The 17,464-nt window shown below is 39.7% G+C and overlaps 1 protein-coding gene across 33 annotated transcripts in view; it reads left to right on the top strand.

Annotated features, from left to right (window-relative positions):
• Positions 1-17,464, top strand: part of SORBS2 (sorbin and SH3 domain containing 2) — a 327,753-nt gene that overhangs the window by 227,546 nt on the left and 82,743 nt on the right. For 22 of the 33 annotated variants that reach the window (XR_010794646.1, XM_066631534.1, XM_066631529.1 and 19 more), the window contains 2 exons: positions 9,469-9,939; positions 13,168-13,312. Coding sequence is in view for 32 of the 33 variants with exons in the window: in XM_066631534.1 (XP_066487631.1) it covers positions 9,469-9,939; positions 13,168-13,312 (616 nt within the window). In the remaining variant the exon portion in view is untranslated. Of the gene's footprint in view, positions 1-5,635; positions 5,696-9,468; positions 9,940-13,167; positions 13,313-17,464 lie in introns of all 33 variants that reach the window. The other 11 variants (XM_066631543.1, XM_066631560.1, XM_066631555.1 and 8 more) reach the window with 3 other exon arrangements.

Raw genomic sequence — 17,464 nt, 5'->3', positions numbered from 1 at the left:
GGATGGGTAGAGCTGGGCTCCAAAGACTTTTCCAGCTATCTACACCCTCCTCCTCCACCCTATTTCACCCCTCCGTACCCCCATTCTGCTTGCCTATCACCACCCTCCCCTACTTTGTTTCACCCGTTTGCAAAGGGGCCCAAAAGAAACTTTGTACCCCTTGATAAAATTCCTTTCAGAGCCCCTGGAGAGCAGGAAAAGAAACATATGTGGCGCCTTTTCAGTTTTTTTTCTGCTTTGTGGCGTGGAGTGAGTCTCAAGGCTCCTGGACTGCACTGTAATCTGTGGACTCCAGGTGACCTTTGGGCCTGTATATCTCTCTATGAACTCACTTTGCACATTACAGCAGAAGCAAAGAAAAATGTGTGAACCACTCACTGTGTAGCAGAAATCAGCCCCAAATCTTTTGATTCTCAAGCTTTTCCAAAAAAGCTTAAGAAATGCTTATAATGTTGCCATACTAATGATCTGCTCAGCATTTTATCATACAATGATGTATGCAGCTCATTTTAAGAAAATAGTTGTTTTATATACCCCTGCTAATTGGGTAAGAGGCACTTTTTCAAGTGGGTGCTCCTTTTTTTAGCAAGGGGAGAGTAACTGGCCCACCTCACCCGAGCACTGTCTGTTCTAGTGGCTGTCTGCTGGTATTCATTTTGCATCTTTTTAGATTGTGAGCCCTTTTGGGACAGGGAGCCATTTAGTTATTGATTTTTCTCTGTAAACCACTTTGTGAACTTTTAGTTGAAAAGTGGTATATAAATACTGTTAATAATAATAATATAAAAATTGAAAAACATACAGCACATTTCTGAAACATACCATTTCTGAAAGGATGTGCTTTGAGTAACCCCAATACAAAACCAAGGCACAATTATGTCTTTATATAGCTGTCATTTATTTTGGTGGGGTTTGCACAGAAGAAGTTCATAGTAGATTCTGTGCTATGTCAGTAAAATCAGACACTTCTCCCAAGATCATCCTTCCAATCAATAACTTACAACCCAGTCCTAACCAGCACCAGTGCAGTGGGGCCCATGCTGTATCCTATGCTGCTTAGAAGCAGGCTGGAGGTCTACTTGGGGTAAATGGAAAATGGTGCAAAAGAGAGCGACTAAGATGATTACGGGGCTGGGGCACCTTCCTTATGAGGAAAGGCTACGGCGTTTGGGCCTCTTCAGCCTAGAAAAGAGACGCTTGAGGGGGGACATGATTGAGACATACAAAATTATGCAGGGAATGGACAGAGTGGATAGGGAGATGCTCTTTACACTCTCACATAATACCAGAACCAGGGGACATCCACTAAAATTGAGTGTTGGGAGAGTTAGGACAGACAAAAGAAAATATTTCTTTACTCAGCGCGTGGTCGGTTTGTGGAACTCCTTGCCGCAGGATGTGGTGCTGGCGTCTAGCCTAGACGCCTTTAAAAGGGGATTGGACAAGTTTCTGGAGGAAAAATCCATTATGGGGTACAAGCCATGATGTGTATGCGCAACCTCCTGATTTTAGGAATGGGTTAAGTCAGAATGCCAGATGTAGGGGAGGGCACCAGGATGAGGTCTCTTGTTATCTGGTGTGCTCCCTGGGGCATTTGGTGGGCCGCTATGAGATACAGGAAGCTGGACTAGATGGGCCTATGGCCTGATCCAGTGGGGCTGTTCTTATGTTCTTAAAGGGACTTTTGTCTCCTTATCCTGACTAGACAACCCAACCCGCTGAATGGAGTTACTCAGATCTGCATCTGCTAAATAGATGCAGAGAAGTCAGAGAAGCCTGTGTCAAGGGGGGGAAGTCTTGGGAAGGGGGCATGGGATATGGTGTAAGCCAGCTTCCTCTTTCCTGTCCCCCTCCTCGGCCTGATCCACCCCCTCTCTGCTGTTCTCCCGCACAGAAACACTCCTCCTCACTCTTCCCCCTCTACTGTGCCACACAGAGCTGGTCTTATCTGCTCTGGCAGCCACAGCTCCGGATATGTCACCAATGGGACAGTGCAGGTTCTTACCAGTACTCCTTATTTCCAAGTCATTGAAAAGTGCTTCATGGCACTCTTGCTATTGCTAACTAGTGATAGCTAGCAAAGCTTAGGGCTGCACCATTAGTCAAAATTAAATACATTGGAACTTATATGAATGAATGAAGGTCTCACAATAGCTCAAGGCCTATAAAAGACCTTGCGCAAAGCAAGACCAGTCTTTCCTTTGCTGTTACTGCTGCTTCACAGACATGAAACAGCAAGAGGCGGGGGGAGTGCTTGGCCCACAGCTCACACAAGAGGTCAAACAGTTGGCCCTTGTGCTGAGAGTAATCATATTGGGCCAGCGCAGACTTCAGCAAGTCTCTGGAGGGCCAGAGGCTCATTGGAGACTGGGGGCTCCCTGAAGGCCAGATTGGGGATCCTTGAGGGCCGCAAGTGGCCCCCGGGCCGGGGTTTGGGCACCCCCTGCTCTAACACCTCTGCATATTCTCTAACACCTCTATATGCATGTGGCTTCATTTGCTGACACCATATCACCTATATCACTTGTCTAATACACTTTTAAAGTGATTATAATTTATAATTATAATTTATAAAAATGTGCCCTTGGAATAAAAATTCATAACACAGTTTTCTGCATTTCTAACTTTGAAAAACATTGAAATCTGTGAAAAAATAAAACATTTTCACCCACCTCTACTGATATTCAAACACACTGATTTGAATCACCCTTATTGTAGTAGTGGGGACTGCTGAGAGAGATGTGGTGAGGTTTGGGGAAAATGTGAGCTATTGTATCTGAGGAATATTTCGTATACAAGGAATGATTTCCCTTAGTCTTGCTACCACTGAAAACCATTAGCAATGTTTCTTAGATATCTTGTTGGCATCCTTCAGTCTTGGAAGACTATGGTATTGTGCTCTGAATAGTGTTCTGGAACAGAGTGTCCTCTCCAGTCCGCAAAACCTGGGTAAAGTAGATATGGAGGATAGACTGTTACCAATGCAGCAAATCCCCCCTGTCTATGTCACTGAAATGGTCCAATGGAAAGACAGAAGCCAATAAGGTTGGTTGCAGCGGCGTCGCAGGAGTTGCCAGAGCGTGACTGTGTTCAGCCATGAATTGCCTCAGGGACTCTGGCTCTGGATTTTGCCTCGAGCTTGACTCCTGAAGCCTTTTCCATAACTGGATGTAGCCACAAGGCAGTGGAGGTTTGGGATCAGAGTTTTCCTTCTCTCAGATGAGCTGCCTTCCCAGCTAATGAGTCCCATCTACCCGGTAGATAGATGGTTCTTAGATAGACAACATCTATATGTAATGTATTGATCTGGATTTAAATGAGTTGTTTGCACTAATTAATAGCAAGATTTAGACCCCTTTGTTGAGCAGACATTGAGGAAAGTTAAAGGTGTCAGTAGGGCAAAACTACAGAACTAAATTATTTGTCCCTTTTGCCTATGTTCTGTTTAGGGAAAAAAAGGGCAAAGATACCATACCAAGTAATTAAATGGAAGAATCAAATTTGTCTCAAACTTTCAATTTTGAGAGACGTTTGAAGGTGCACAAATTAAATCATAAAAACTGTTGTGTTCATGGTTCTAGGTATGTGTGTGTGGACAAAAGTGGGAAAGTCCATGCTTTAAAAGAAAACACTGGAAGCTTCTGTGCCATTTGATTATGAGAGTGTGTAATTCTTCCAGCACAAAGATGTTTACGAACAACATGAAGATGGCTGGTGAATATGCATATGGTGGTTTGGGTCCCATGTATAAGAGAATATGAGGCGTGGTTAGGGGAAAACATGTGGGAGTTGAGTGCACTTGCATGTATAGGTGTAGTTGAGATAATGTGTATAATTCATTTTAGATTCTTTTTTCTGTCTTGTACTTCTGAAGCAAGATAACTGGAAGTGTGCTCTGTGTTTTGGAAAGCAAGCTTCTCTTTTGAGAGAAGGTGGAGATTTCTCAGTTAATTAAGTATAAAAGTGTTCACTGGAAGCATCCGTATTCTGCCATAATCTATGAGAAGTAAGAATTCACAGATTCTTTATTAAAATGCAAGCATTCCACAATGAAGCTAGTTAATAATACTAATCCGCAATCTATTGCCCCCTAAATGGGACTCTTCAGAAAAACACTTCTGTGGAACAGTTCCTCCATGTGGGGCCATAATATGTCTCCATGTCAGTTGCCACCTATTCCTAATGCAGCTGATAACTAGCATGGAGATTTTCTGACGACATAGAGATACAGTCTGAACGCATGGATTATTAAACTGTGAAAATGAACCCAGATATGTGAAATGTACATCCAGGTACAAATGGTCTACCCAGATACAGGCATTTTTCCCTGAGAATGGGAATGTCTGAACAACACTTTGTCATCCAATACTGTATTGAATGAGAGTTAATGGTCCTACATCTTCAGATTACAGTTTTAAGGTAGAGCTGGAGAAATTTGAGAGTATTGAAAGAGACCTTACTTCAAAACATACTACTTTGCAGCTGTTGTTGCGGCTCTCCTGTGGTGTTGAACATTCACAAGCACAACTGCAAAAGAACAAAATGAACATATGTGTTCTAAATCCCTGGTTAATCCATAACTGGAAGATTTTAAAGGCAGTCACAGAATAGCCAAAATTGAAATTGTTGTGCATGGTTCTTAACAACTAAAGATAAGAGGTATTTTTACCCATCCGTGTGTGTGTGCGTGTGTTTGCTAAAATTGGATTTTGTGTGCTGTCTTGTACTTTCTGTTAATTAACAAAAAAATCAGTTCAGTTTTTATCTTAGATTCTTGATTGTGTCTTGTTCGTTTAAAGCAAGGCCAGCAATTTAGTGTCACTATCCATATTTTATCCATTTATGAATTTCATATTAAAATTTGAAACAGTTGTCCACAAAGCCTATAATTTACCAGTCTCTACATATGTAATGTTAATTGTCCATACAATAAATGTCTCAGTGCAGTGATTTGGAATAGGGACACCACATATATAATCTAAACTCGCTGTCTAGATATACAACACTTCTCTCAGTCTGTGTGCATCTATGCTTTTGACATATTCCTATATTCATGTTCCACAAATAGCTGTCTGAGATGCGTGGTCTTGACACAGAAAAATTACAGCAAAGTAACAAAGTGAAAAATTACAGATTTGCATTCTCACATGGTGATCATTTCTTACAAATTGGTAAAGTCGGATTCACTACAACCTAGAAAATAACAATACTAAACTATTTCAGAACATCCGATCTGACCTTGGAAGAGAGCACTCAGAAGGAACTTTCACAGAAGCAAAAATGCTGTTAACACCTTTAAAAAGATGGGAGGCAAGAAAGAGAGAGAGAGAGAATGCAGCATAGGATATAACTTTTCATATTTTATATAACCTTATTTTATCCAGTATAAGTGGTCAGTAGTTGTGATACAAGCTACTGCTTTGTCATCCGTAGAACTGTTTATAACAGCTGACTGTACAGTGTCACTAGTACAATGCTTCTTTGATTGTGGTCTATATCTAATAATGCAGTTTATTACTTGGTGCACTTTTAGATAGTTTTCAAGATAAAATAATACGAGAGGAAAAATCTAAACTTAAAGGATGTTGCTAGAGAAAATAATAAATATTGAATCAGTGCTCAACTCCTTTTTCAGTACAGCTGAGTCTTCAGAATGTACAGCAAAATGATGAGGAGAAGCATTGTTAGAGAGCAGGTAGGCATTCCTAGGTTTGTATATACAGGTCCAACCTTGTTATACATGGATTTTTATGCACAGATTTGGCTCAACACAAATGTCTACTGCAAATGAGAGGGAATGTGCTGATCCCTGGAGAAAGGGAAAAAATACAAACCTTTAAAATCACAGTATAAAAAAATTGCTTTTCTTACTGTTGTGGAGAAATAGTCATGCAAGCAATTACAGGTATAACCTAATTATCCACAGATTTTTCACCCATGGAAAAATCCATGGATTTTTCTATCTCAATACAATGAGAAGTGCCCTTTAAATTAAAGGAAAACAGTTGTTATAGCCTCATTAATGCAGAGAGGGCAACTTCACTCCAAGGCAATTGACACCTCCCTTCCCCCTGAGCATGCAAAAGAAAATCACTTTGCTCTGGGTGAAGGGAGGGGTTGCTGGCTCAGAGTGAAGTCTTTCTAAGCACCTGGAGAGGTGATTGATGGATTGTGCCTGATGACTCTATTTTACATCACAAAGGTCAGCAAGGCTGTTTTTAAATCACCTAGCAAAGGGACTTTGTTTTTAAAATAGATTTGCTTAAAATAGATTTGCAATTTTTGCCATCTACATGAGTTCTGGGAAGGGAACCCTCGTGAATCATGAGACTCAACCTGTACCTTGTATATACCTTGTATCACTGAGGTGTTCAAGATACTATTGTTCTGGGTCTGAATTGAATTCTAATTGAGAAGTCTTTCACTAATATCATTCCACTTAGCAGTCATTTATTTTATTAAATGTTTTTGTCAGAAGCATTAGAAAACATGGTTATCCACCAAGCTATAGTAAACCACAATAGTGGTTCACAAGTTTATAAAGTTTACTAGTATGCTGAGAACTCTTTGCTGCTGCTGCTGACATGTCTTCCTGACTGTGGCTGGTTTCTCCACGATGATGATACTAGTTCAAAATAAAACTTGTTTTATTTTGTAAGATACTGTGTCTGCAATCATTGATCCGTTTTATTTGTCATCGGTGTTGGCAGGGTAACTTGAGAGGAAATTGATTTAGGATTGCAACAGTAGATTGAATCATATTCCAGATGATGGGGAATCATGACATCCAACCCAAAAGGTTTTTGTTAATTTGCAGACTGATTACATTATGTCTCTAGATTTTTTGATAAAGTTGTGTGCAAAATTCCATGCATCCATATACATTGCCCATGTACAGTCCAGTGGATTACTCAGAACTATGTCTGTGTCATTATCTTTTATTGTTCACAGAAAACTAGCATATGCAATGAGCGTGTTATTGAAGTGCAAATTTCCCTAGAAACATACAGCTGCTGGTACCATTATGGACTTTATAAATCTAATTTGTTAGTTTCTTTTTGTTATACTTATGATAATTGTCTCAAAAAATGTTAACACCTTAGTAATTTAATTCAAATTGATATGAAAACCCTCAGAAGAGCCTTCTCTGTGTTGTCTACCCTGCCTTCTTCAATCTCACTATAGCAACCAGCAAACATTTTACTTTTTTTTTCTTTTTTTAAAGCAGGGGCAATTGCATCATAACTTTGTCCTGCATTTCCACTTCATGGTTATTTTGCATGGTGGTTTCAGTTTCTGGCTATAACCAGATGCAAGGGAGGGCACCAGGACCCAGGTCTCTTGTTGTCTGGTGTGCTCCCTGGGGCATTTGGTGGGCCGCTGTGAGATACAGTAAGCTGGACTAGATGGGCCTATGGCCTGATCCAGTGGGGCTGTTCTTATGTTCTTATGTAACCATAGTCTGTGTTCTAGCTTCCCATCAACTTGAGTGCTGTTGAGGTAATATCACTTGGTCTCCGGTTAATCATGAATAAAAAAATTTTCCCATTCAGCTTAAGGTGATTCATGTAACTATGTTTATCAAGGTTAGCACAACTATGTGAAATTGCTATCAAAGATACCTGTTACAAAAGTACAATATTGATCAGCAGAACTGAGCTTACTCAGTGATAATCTTATCGGTGATATTTCTCTTCCCAACCAATTATGTGAATTTCCCAAAATTTTCAAGCTCTGAATTTTTGGAGGGGTTACCTGGTGATAGGGGATTTTGGTACTCCAGAATCAGAATGTGATTTGATGTGCGTATCTGCAAGCATTCAAATGAGCTAGAGTTCCCGGATTTGTATTGGAACAAAGCAGCTTGGATCACAGAGTTACTGAGCATGTATTTTTAAATTTTTAATTTTTTTCATTTATATGTAACCACAATTTTTTTACATTTATATTTAACCACAAGAGTTCTCTTTTGAACTAGAGAACTCCCATTTAAAAAAAAGTACTGATCAGTTTGAGGTCAGATTTGTATAACAATCTCTCTAAAGAGATTGCCAAGTTATATGCCAAGTGTGCTGCAAGAGCTTAAAAAGTTAGTTTCAGATGGTAGATTAGAAAAGCCTTTCAGTAGCTCATGAAAATCTTCTGGACTTGAAAATATTTTTAGAAGACTCGTGTTTTACTTTTGCTTACTGCATAGATAGCTAAGGCCTATCTATGATTTTTCAAATACTGGATGTTAAGACTGGATCACAAAAAAGATACACTGCAGTGTGAGAGCATCCATGTAAAAGGGCAGTTACTATTGTATTTGATACAGTGTTATGATCAGTAACTTCTTTTTTTGGAACAATTCAGCAACTCCTCAGCCCCTGAGAGGTAGAACCACTAATGGCAAGATCATGAGCACTTTTCCTCTAATATATGGATGATAGTTGCCAAGACTTGTTCCAGACAGGCAGCAGGAAATTACTGCTCAAGTTCATTCAGCAATAATGTTGTGTAGTTTTTGTAAAGCTTGAATTTGGGTTAAAAGAGAAATTAGTGAAGAAGAGTCTTTTTCTTTGCTAGTTCATTGTATGAGTAACACCCCATTATGCATATAACAACAAACCTTTGCTTCTCCACACATTCCTGGTATTGTATGTTTGTTTTTTTTATTTTGTTTTAAATTTAAGTCGTGAAAGTTCCAGCTGTGGTTCTCTCTGGTTGTCACTTTTAATCCAGACAATTTCCCAGGTCTCTCCATTCCATGCTTAACTTTCTTTTCATATACTTTCCAGTATTGATTTGCAAGATACACTCTTAGTACTAAATAAGGTACCTTTAGAAAGTAGATACAACAGCCAGATATTGCTATGATGAAGCCAATGTCCAGGCTTTGTGGAAGTTAGAAATGGCTGAACATTCCAGAGTTTGCCTCAAAACACAGTTGGTTCTTTCGAGTGTTGTCAAGGAATGTCCTTGCATTGCCTGAAAGAGGAAGATACACAGTTGCTTGGTCCTCAAGATGCTCCATCTATTTACTCTGCTTGCTTCCAAGGAGATGGTGATGAGGGAGCACTGAGGATTAAGTTTATTTTTCCCTAACAAGCAGATGCTATTTAGTGTTTAAAAAGAAAAGAAAAAAACCCTTAAAATTCCTTAAAGATAAATACAGTTTAATGAAATTTAATTTCGACAAAACTTCAAACCGTTCAAGCCCTTGGAAACCAACCTAAATATTTATTCCAACACACTGTAGTTTCTGGCTTTGCTTCCATTAATACTTGATAAATTGTTACTGTGTTTTCTTTTGTAATAGTTTATTTCCTAATCTACTTGACTGTGTACTTCCTAAATCTACTAGAACAGTTTTTTTTTTCTTATACTCCTGCACACAACAAAAGGGTAAGGAAAAGGATCCTTAAAAAAATTAAATTTAGTAACGTTTTCTTATTTTTTGTTTTGTTTTGTTTTCTCAAAACCCAGCTCGGAAACCAGAAAGTAACTACCAATGTGATGGAGGTAAATGCTTCACAGACACACAGACAAACTTCAACCGAAGCTTCGCCACTGCCTCCTTCACCTCCTCCTTCCATGGTATCGATTAACAGACCCACTCTCTCACTCGACAGTGGCGCCCACGCAGCATCATTTATTTTGCCAACACATGATGATTTGTGGCCTTCACGCTTCTATAGAACCCTGGCCCTTTCACGTTTTTCATATACATACCCTTTCCTAGCTCCTGACAACATAATTCACAGGACTGAAACAGACTCTGCCATGAGCGAGTACTCCTCTCGCACGGTGAGCGAGTCCTCCACTGCCATTCTAGATGAGCTACAGAGTTGTAACTATGGTACTACTGACCGTTCTGAAACACCTTCCCCAACTTTGAGCCAGATGTCTGTCGTGTCAGATGGCACCACCTTAACCACCACTGCTGCCAGCTCTCATGTAATTATCATTCCTCATTCCTCCTCCATTTTGTTCAACCAGGCTGCCAAAGTGGAAAAGAACTAATCCTTTTCACCCAGTTTAATTAATGAGCATGCTCATAATTCTTTACTCAGGTTCTATAACATTTGGAGATATTTCTGGAGAAAAACATTGAATTCCCTACATACAGCAGAATGTAGGTAATATTTACTGGTAGGTAATATCCACCTGCTATGGAGGTGTGGTTCTTCCTGTTCCAGATGGGATGGTAATTTCTCTCTACAAGTGGAACCTGTTTATCCACAGATCTGGCTCAACATGGGTCCCCTGGACCTGCATTGGGCCAGACTCTACCCCACCTGACCCCTCCAAAGGTGACCACAACCGTGCTCCAGTTGCCTCTAGAGGACTTTCTGAAACCCACAGAGGCCATGTGTGTCTGGCTGCAGCCTCTACAGGTTCAGAATGGCTAGTTGAGGAGAAAAATGTGAATTCCAGTTTTCTGAGAGGAAACTGAAAGTGTCGTTTTTATGCTTTTTAAGGCATTCTGAGGTCCGGGGAAGTCCCTAGAAGGGTGAAAACCCAGAAGTCGCGTTCTTCACCTCTCCGGGCTGTTGTGAAACCTGCAGAGGCCACAGGCGGATGCACGCTGCCTTTGTGGGCTTCAGAAAGCCCTCCAGAGGGGACCGGAACTCTGCTCCAGTCCTCTTTGGAGGGCTTAATGGGCTGAAGATTGCGGATTTCCTTATCCATGATGTTTGGTATCCACAGGAAGTTAGAGAGCTGATTTCCTGCTGATACCAACACCTTACTTGTACTTCAGAGCCCCTCATATAAGTGGCAGTAAGGTACTTTGTGCATACATATGCACACATTTGAGACTGCTTCAAAAGTTCTAGGGTCACATTTTGATCTTGCAACAGTCTCCAAGACACTTTCCTGGAAAGCTTGGGTTTAGATTAAGTCCTAAATGACCCTAGTAATTGTTATTCTTGATGCCTAATCTATGGCTATTCACTATGCTAAAGAAAAGTAGCCTGTGGAATATAAGCCATACTGCTGAAGGTGTTGGGTAAATGATCAGATAACAGGAATATTCAGGCAGAATGTTGAGAGGCTGCAAATTTGTAAGAACTCCTGAGGAACCTTCTATGACAGGGGTGTCAAACATAAGGCCCGGGGGCGGGATGTGGCCCGCGGAAGCTTTTTATCTGGCCCTCAGGCTCTCAGCTGCTGAGCAGTGCTAAGGAGTTACTGCTGAAAGAGCAACTCACATGAAAATTGGACTCTCCCATATCTTGAAATATGATCAAGATTTGCTTATTTGCTCTTCTGTCATTTGCAGCTAATGAGTTCCTAAGTGAGAAAAAGTGCTTATTTTTGGTTAAGACCTGTTTAATGACATCACTTCCTGCCTAATGACATCACTTTCGGCCCTCAGCAGCATCATGAATGTTATTCTGCCCTCTGTATGAAACAAGTTTGACACCCCTGTTCTATGAGATGCAGCTCTGCCTCAGAGTTGGACTTTAATGTATTTGATGCATATGGCATTTAACACCACTTTATTTTCCACTACCAGTGATCGCTGACTGCATGGTTGCTTCTAATTTAGCCATTTCTCTCTGATTGTTGCCCTATTAAGCACTTTTGTCTTACAGGAATGAAAGTATGAATAATCTTACATTCATTTCCTACAACATGCATTATTTCTTTTTCAGGGATGATTTTATTTAAGTAAGTCAAGGAAAGTGACTCAGAATACGCACATAAAACTTGCCCATTTAAATATATAAGTCAGTAATCCAGGAAGTAACTTGCATGACAAATATACATACAAAGTAAAATCAAATCATTGGTAATTGTTATGGGATCTGTTCAACCTCATCTTAGATGAGAAATGCTGTTAAATGTAGCAGCTGCATCACTGAAGCAAACTGTAATTTGCCTAATTTTTAGCAGGTGAAAAAGCCATAGTAATTTAAATGTTAAGTGTTTTCTGGAGGAAAGGTCATTTTAACCCAAGATTGTTTTCATAATCTGGTAAGAAGATAGAATGGTCTCTAGAATGTTTTAGATTAACATAAGAAAAGTAGAATGCCATTCTAACCATATTTATCAGATTTGATTTCCTTTGTACTCAGGGAGATTTCCTTCCAAGTAGAGGTATTTACAATTTAAATGCTTGGGTGGCTTCTGACATGCCAGATACTATCCTTATCGTGCTTACCTATCCAGTGCATCAACACACCTAAAAGTACAGAAGTAAAGCAGGTGGTTTACACAAACTAATGTTTCTTCAGCTTTTCTCATGGGTTTTTATAATACAGTATTTCTGTACTCAGATTTTCAAAACAGCAGCATAGTGAGTGATTGAAAAACTGGTGTTGTGCAATGTGAATAAGGGCACAATCCTAACCAGGTCTACTCAGAGGTAAGTCCTATTTTGTTCAGTGGGGCTTACTCTCAGGAAAGTGTGGTTAGGATTGCAGCCTATATCAAACCATGTCTAAAATATTAGCATCAGCTTAACTTTTCCAAAAAGAAAGGCAGAAATTTCTATAAAATCTGGTAGATTGGGTATTAATTGTGCAGCCATGGAGATTTAACCTTATTTTTTAAACTATAAACACGACCATTACCTATGGCTTGCTTCCAAACATTTGCTACAACATTTCAAGGTGATTCTGCCCTGTTGTCATCTTTTCTTTGTGTTGACCATAGCATGTGGAATGAGGAGAGAGTAATATATGATCTTCAAGAGAAAGTGGGGAGAGCAAGTTCTACTGCCATCTTCATTTTAGCCTGCCTTCACTCAAAAACAGAAGAATTTGATGCCTTTCCATGACTCCAACATGTTGCATTTTATATTGGGGGGGAGGGGTTAGGTAGGAGAAACCTTCAGAGTGAATACTGATCACTGTTGTAATAAAGTACTGGGCAACTTTTTGTTGCAGGGATTCTTAACCTGTTTTCCATCAGTTGTCCCCTGCAAGGTCCATAAGTGTATTTCAGGAGGTCCTGGAGTGCAAAACAAAACAAAAAAAATGTGTTAATATGCATTTTTCTGGGGAGATGGTCCATTCCTTACATCAAAGGAGTAAGGACCCTAAAAAGTTTAAGAACTACTGCTATGTTGTTACCAGGATGCTAGTACTTTCTTCACCCATTTTATTTTAGATGGTTGGATTCAAAGAACTGTGTGGAAAGTTTAATAGGATATGGTTTTTGCTTTTTCTCCCTCAGGCTCAGATAACAGTGAATGGGAGCTCTAGCTTAGCAGCCAGCCCAATGAGTCACTTTCAAAGGCCTTTCTCTCCTTCTTTGGCATACTCTCCACCAGCCTCTCTTAATTCAAGCACGGTTGTTCTGCAGCACAGCAGAGCAATGGGTGAGTTTCTTACGCAGGGTTTACACTTTGTTTAGTTAAACCACTTTGAGAATTATTGTGTGGGAAAGGGGGTATAGAAATGTTGTAAAATAAAAAAATATAAAATTTATTATAAGCGTCTATGCACTTTGTACTGATATAAGAAGATATTGCATGTCTAGTAAATAACAACAGAACATGCGAGCTTAGTGAAGGAAGCAATGCTGTCAGAGGCATCTTTAGAAATATCTGAGTGACAGTAAGATAACTGTTTGCATTGATATATTATGTTAGAGCAGCATTGCTCAAACTGTGGGTTGTGACCCACTTGGTGGGTCCCAACCTGATTGTGGGTGGGTCACGAAGCTGCAACTGACAAACTGATAGCAGATGAGCAAAATGCATTGAACCCTATGGAAAGTGAAACTGAGCAAAGCCTCATGAGTAGATGAAGTGCCTTGGTCCATTGCGAAGGAATCTAATGCCACTGGAATGGTCCCAATCCAATGAATGCAGCCCCAAAAAACACCCAAGAAGGAAGTCCCTCCCTCCAAGCTGACGAATGTATTGAGCTCTTTGGAAAGTGAAACTAAGCCACACATTTGTGTTTACTCTCAATCTCAAACGTGCCTCTGCTATGTGGAAAGTCAGGTGAAGGGAAGTGCAAGGCTACCAGAATGGTCCCAATCCTATACACGTGGAGCTCAACTAGTGCTCCAGTAGGCAGCTTCCCTCCCCACTATAGTACAGTAAAGAGGATTTAGCTGGTAGGCCTTTTTTTTCTTTTTTCATCTCGTAAAGCTAGGTGGTTCCTGATTGTGTGTAATTTTAAAAGGTGGGTTCCAGTGCTTGAAAGCAGTTTGGAATCACTGTTTGATTGGAAAGGGTTGTTGTCATTTACAGATTTCTCCCCCCACCCACAGTGGAGTCTTACTTTCTCTCCTCATCATTTTAAGTCAGGGGTGCCCAAACCCCAGCCCTGGGGCCACTTGTGGCCCTCGAGGCTGTTGGTTCAGGCAAAAACTCTTAAAGCCTTCTACCCAGGCTGCTTGCAAACAAGGCACAAAAACTCAGAAACAAAAGTTAAGACCAAAGGCAGTTTACTTACAATCTGATGCAGAGTTATACAAACATTTCTCACATCAAGGTTCTTAAAACTAGAAGACCAGGAGCCCTAAAAAGCTGCCCCTGGATGCATGCAAGTATGATAAAACAATAGTTAAAACAGAGATTAAAATACACTCTCCTGTTCTACTACAATCAACAAACAAGAAACCATATATATATACATAAGGAGGAATCAGCAAGGGGACACACCCTTTAAAAAGACCATTAAAGGGACCACATAAAATTTCAATCTTAAAGAACCAGATACTCAACTAATAACCACTACTCAGTGTTGCTATTCCCCAACACCCCTTTTCAACACTGAGTAAGTGAACCTAAAAGATTCATTTCTGCTCGTAATTTCTGAAACCTATCTCTTGGTAATGGTTTTGTCAATAAATCAGCTATCATCATTTGTGTAGGACAATAATTTATCTTAATAATACCCTGCATAACCAAGTCACGTACATGGTAATACTTTACATCTATATGCTTTGTTCTCGCATTATATCCTTCTGATTGCATCAGTTTTATACAGCCTTGATTATCTTCTTTAACTTGCACTGGAAGTATTTCTTGCATTCCCATATCATTCAGTAATTTACAAACCCATGTTGCCTCCCTACATGCCTCAGACGCTGAAACCAATTCAGCTTCTGTAGTAGATAAGGCAACAATAGTCTGTTTTTTACTTCCCCAACTCACTGCTCCATCACCATACATAAACAAGTGTCCACTAGTTGACTTGCGATCTGAAGGATCTTCTGCCCAATCAGAGTCTGTATATACTACCAACTTTGGGCTATCTCTAGCTGGAAGCTTTAACTTAAAATCCAATGTTCCTTTCAAATATTTCACAACCCTTTGAATGCCAATCCAATCTAACTGTGTGGGAGAGTGCGTTCTTCTACTCAAAATTCCCACTGCATTAGCAATGTCTGGTCTAGTTGTGGTTGATAAATACAGTAATTTTCCCACAGCTTCTCTATACTTATCATTACAGGGCAGAGGTTCAGCCTTTCCTTGCTTAAAGAAATCACTTTCCATAGGTGTAACAACTGAATAAGCATCTTCAAGTCCCAAAGATTCTATTAAATCTAGAATCTTTGGTTTTTGACTAAGAAAGTAACTTCCCTCCTCATCCTTCTCAATCTGGATGCCAAGATAAAAAGCTGCATCCCCTAATTCTTTAATTTCCACTTCCCTATTCAGTTGAGATACAATATCTTTATAATCCTTTTCATCCTCATAAATCAATAGTAAATCATCAACATAGACCAAAAGATACATCCATTTACCATTGCTATATCTTGTATACAAAGATGGATCTGCCTGTCCCTGCTTAAAATTCTGTTGTGTCAGCATTTGGTGAAGTTTTTCATACCAAGCTTTTGCAGCTTGTTTCAATCCATACAACCCTTTATGGAGCTTACACACTAAATCTGGTCTCTTTTGATCTATAAAACCGGGTGGCTGTTTCATAAATATTTGCTCTGTTATTTCTCCATGCAAAAAGGCAGTTTTTACATCCAAATGCCTAACACACAATCCTTTAGATGCAGCGACACTCAAAAGCATCCGTATAGTTGTATATTTCACAACAGGTGCAAAAGTTTGATCATAATCCTCACCATATTTCTGTGAGTAGCCTTTAGCAACTAACCTAGCCTTATAGCGTTGCACCTCCCCTTTTACACCCTGTTTAAGCTTAAAAACCCATTTGCAACCTATTACCCTCTTGCCAGGAGGCAAGTGAGTTAAAGTCCATGTTCCATTCTTATGCAACGCCTCCATCTCTTCTTGAGCTGCATCTTTCCACTTCTTTGCTTCATCCATAGGCATTCTTTCAACCTGTTCCCATGATTCTGGCTCACACTCTGACACCAGTCTTGCAGAATAAGTTAACCGGACAGGTGGTACACCTTTATTTTCTTGAAGTGACCTTCTAGGTTGTTGCATGATGACTTGATCTTCCTCCAAGACATCATCTAATCCTGGCAATTCTTCCTTTACTGATGTACTGGCTTCTTGATCTAATTCCTGTATAACTTCCCCTTCTGATTCTACACTAACCATTGGGGTTAAATCCAAAGATCTAGATGTATTACTTTGATAAGCTGGAACAAGTATAAACTTCTCATCTGGTTCTGCCAGTTCATCAAAAAAGGTTTGACTTTTATCTACTTTCTCATCCTCAATAAAATGTAATACATGTCTTACTGTCACGCGACTTGTATTCAAATCCATGACACGATAACCTTTAGAGTTTTCAGAATAGCCAACAAAAATACCTTCTTCAGTCTTAGGATCTAGTTTAGAGCGCTTTTCCTTTGGAATATGCGAAAGAACCTTACACCCAAACACTCTAAGATGTTCTATACTTGGTGGTTTACCATACCACAACTCATATGGGGTTTTACCATCTGCTGCTCCCTTAGTGGGCAGACGATTCTGTATATATGTAGCTGTATTTACTGCTTCTCCCCAAAATTGATATGGTAATTTTGCATCTATAAGCATACATCTTACCATATCTAACAAAGATCTATTCTTGCGTTCTGCAACTCCATTCTGTTCAGGTGTATAGGCCACTGTATATCTATGTATAATTCCCTGCTCTTCTAAATAATTCTGTGTAAGGTGTGAGGAATACTCACCACCTTGATCTGTCTGCAAACTCTGAGGTTTCCTTCCAAATCTATTACTCACGACTGCCACATATTTCTTAATTGCCTCATGTGTCTCACTTTTCTCTTTAAGTAAGTAAATCATACAATATCTAGAATAATCATCTATAAAGGTTAATAAGTACCTGTTTTTGCCTATAGATGGAACCTGAAATGGTCCACACAAATCACTATGTATTAACTCTAATGGTCTTATAGTACGCTGTTCATGCCTTTGTGGGAAGGATGGTCGACTACCTTTCCCTTTTACACAATCTATACATCTCTCATTATGATCATCACAAGGCTTTATCTTTATACCTGTTGCCAGGTTCCTTCTTTGAAGATCCTGAATAGCATTTACATCTCGATGTGCAAATCTTCTATGCCATAGGTGGAG

The sequence above is a fragment of the Tiliqua scincoides genome, chromosome 6, assembly GCF_035046505.1.
Source record: "Tiliqua scincoides isolate rTilSci1 chromosome 6, rTilSci1.hap2, whole genome shotgun sequence".
NCBI lineage: Eukaryota > Metazoa > Chordata > Lepidosauria > Squamata > Scincidae > Tiliqua > Tiliqua scincoides.
This window is presented reverse-complemented; position numbering and strand designations above follow the sequence as displayed.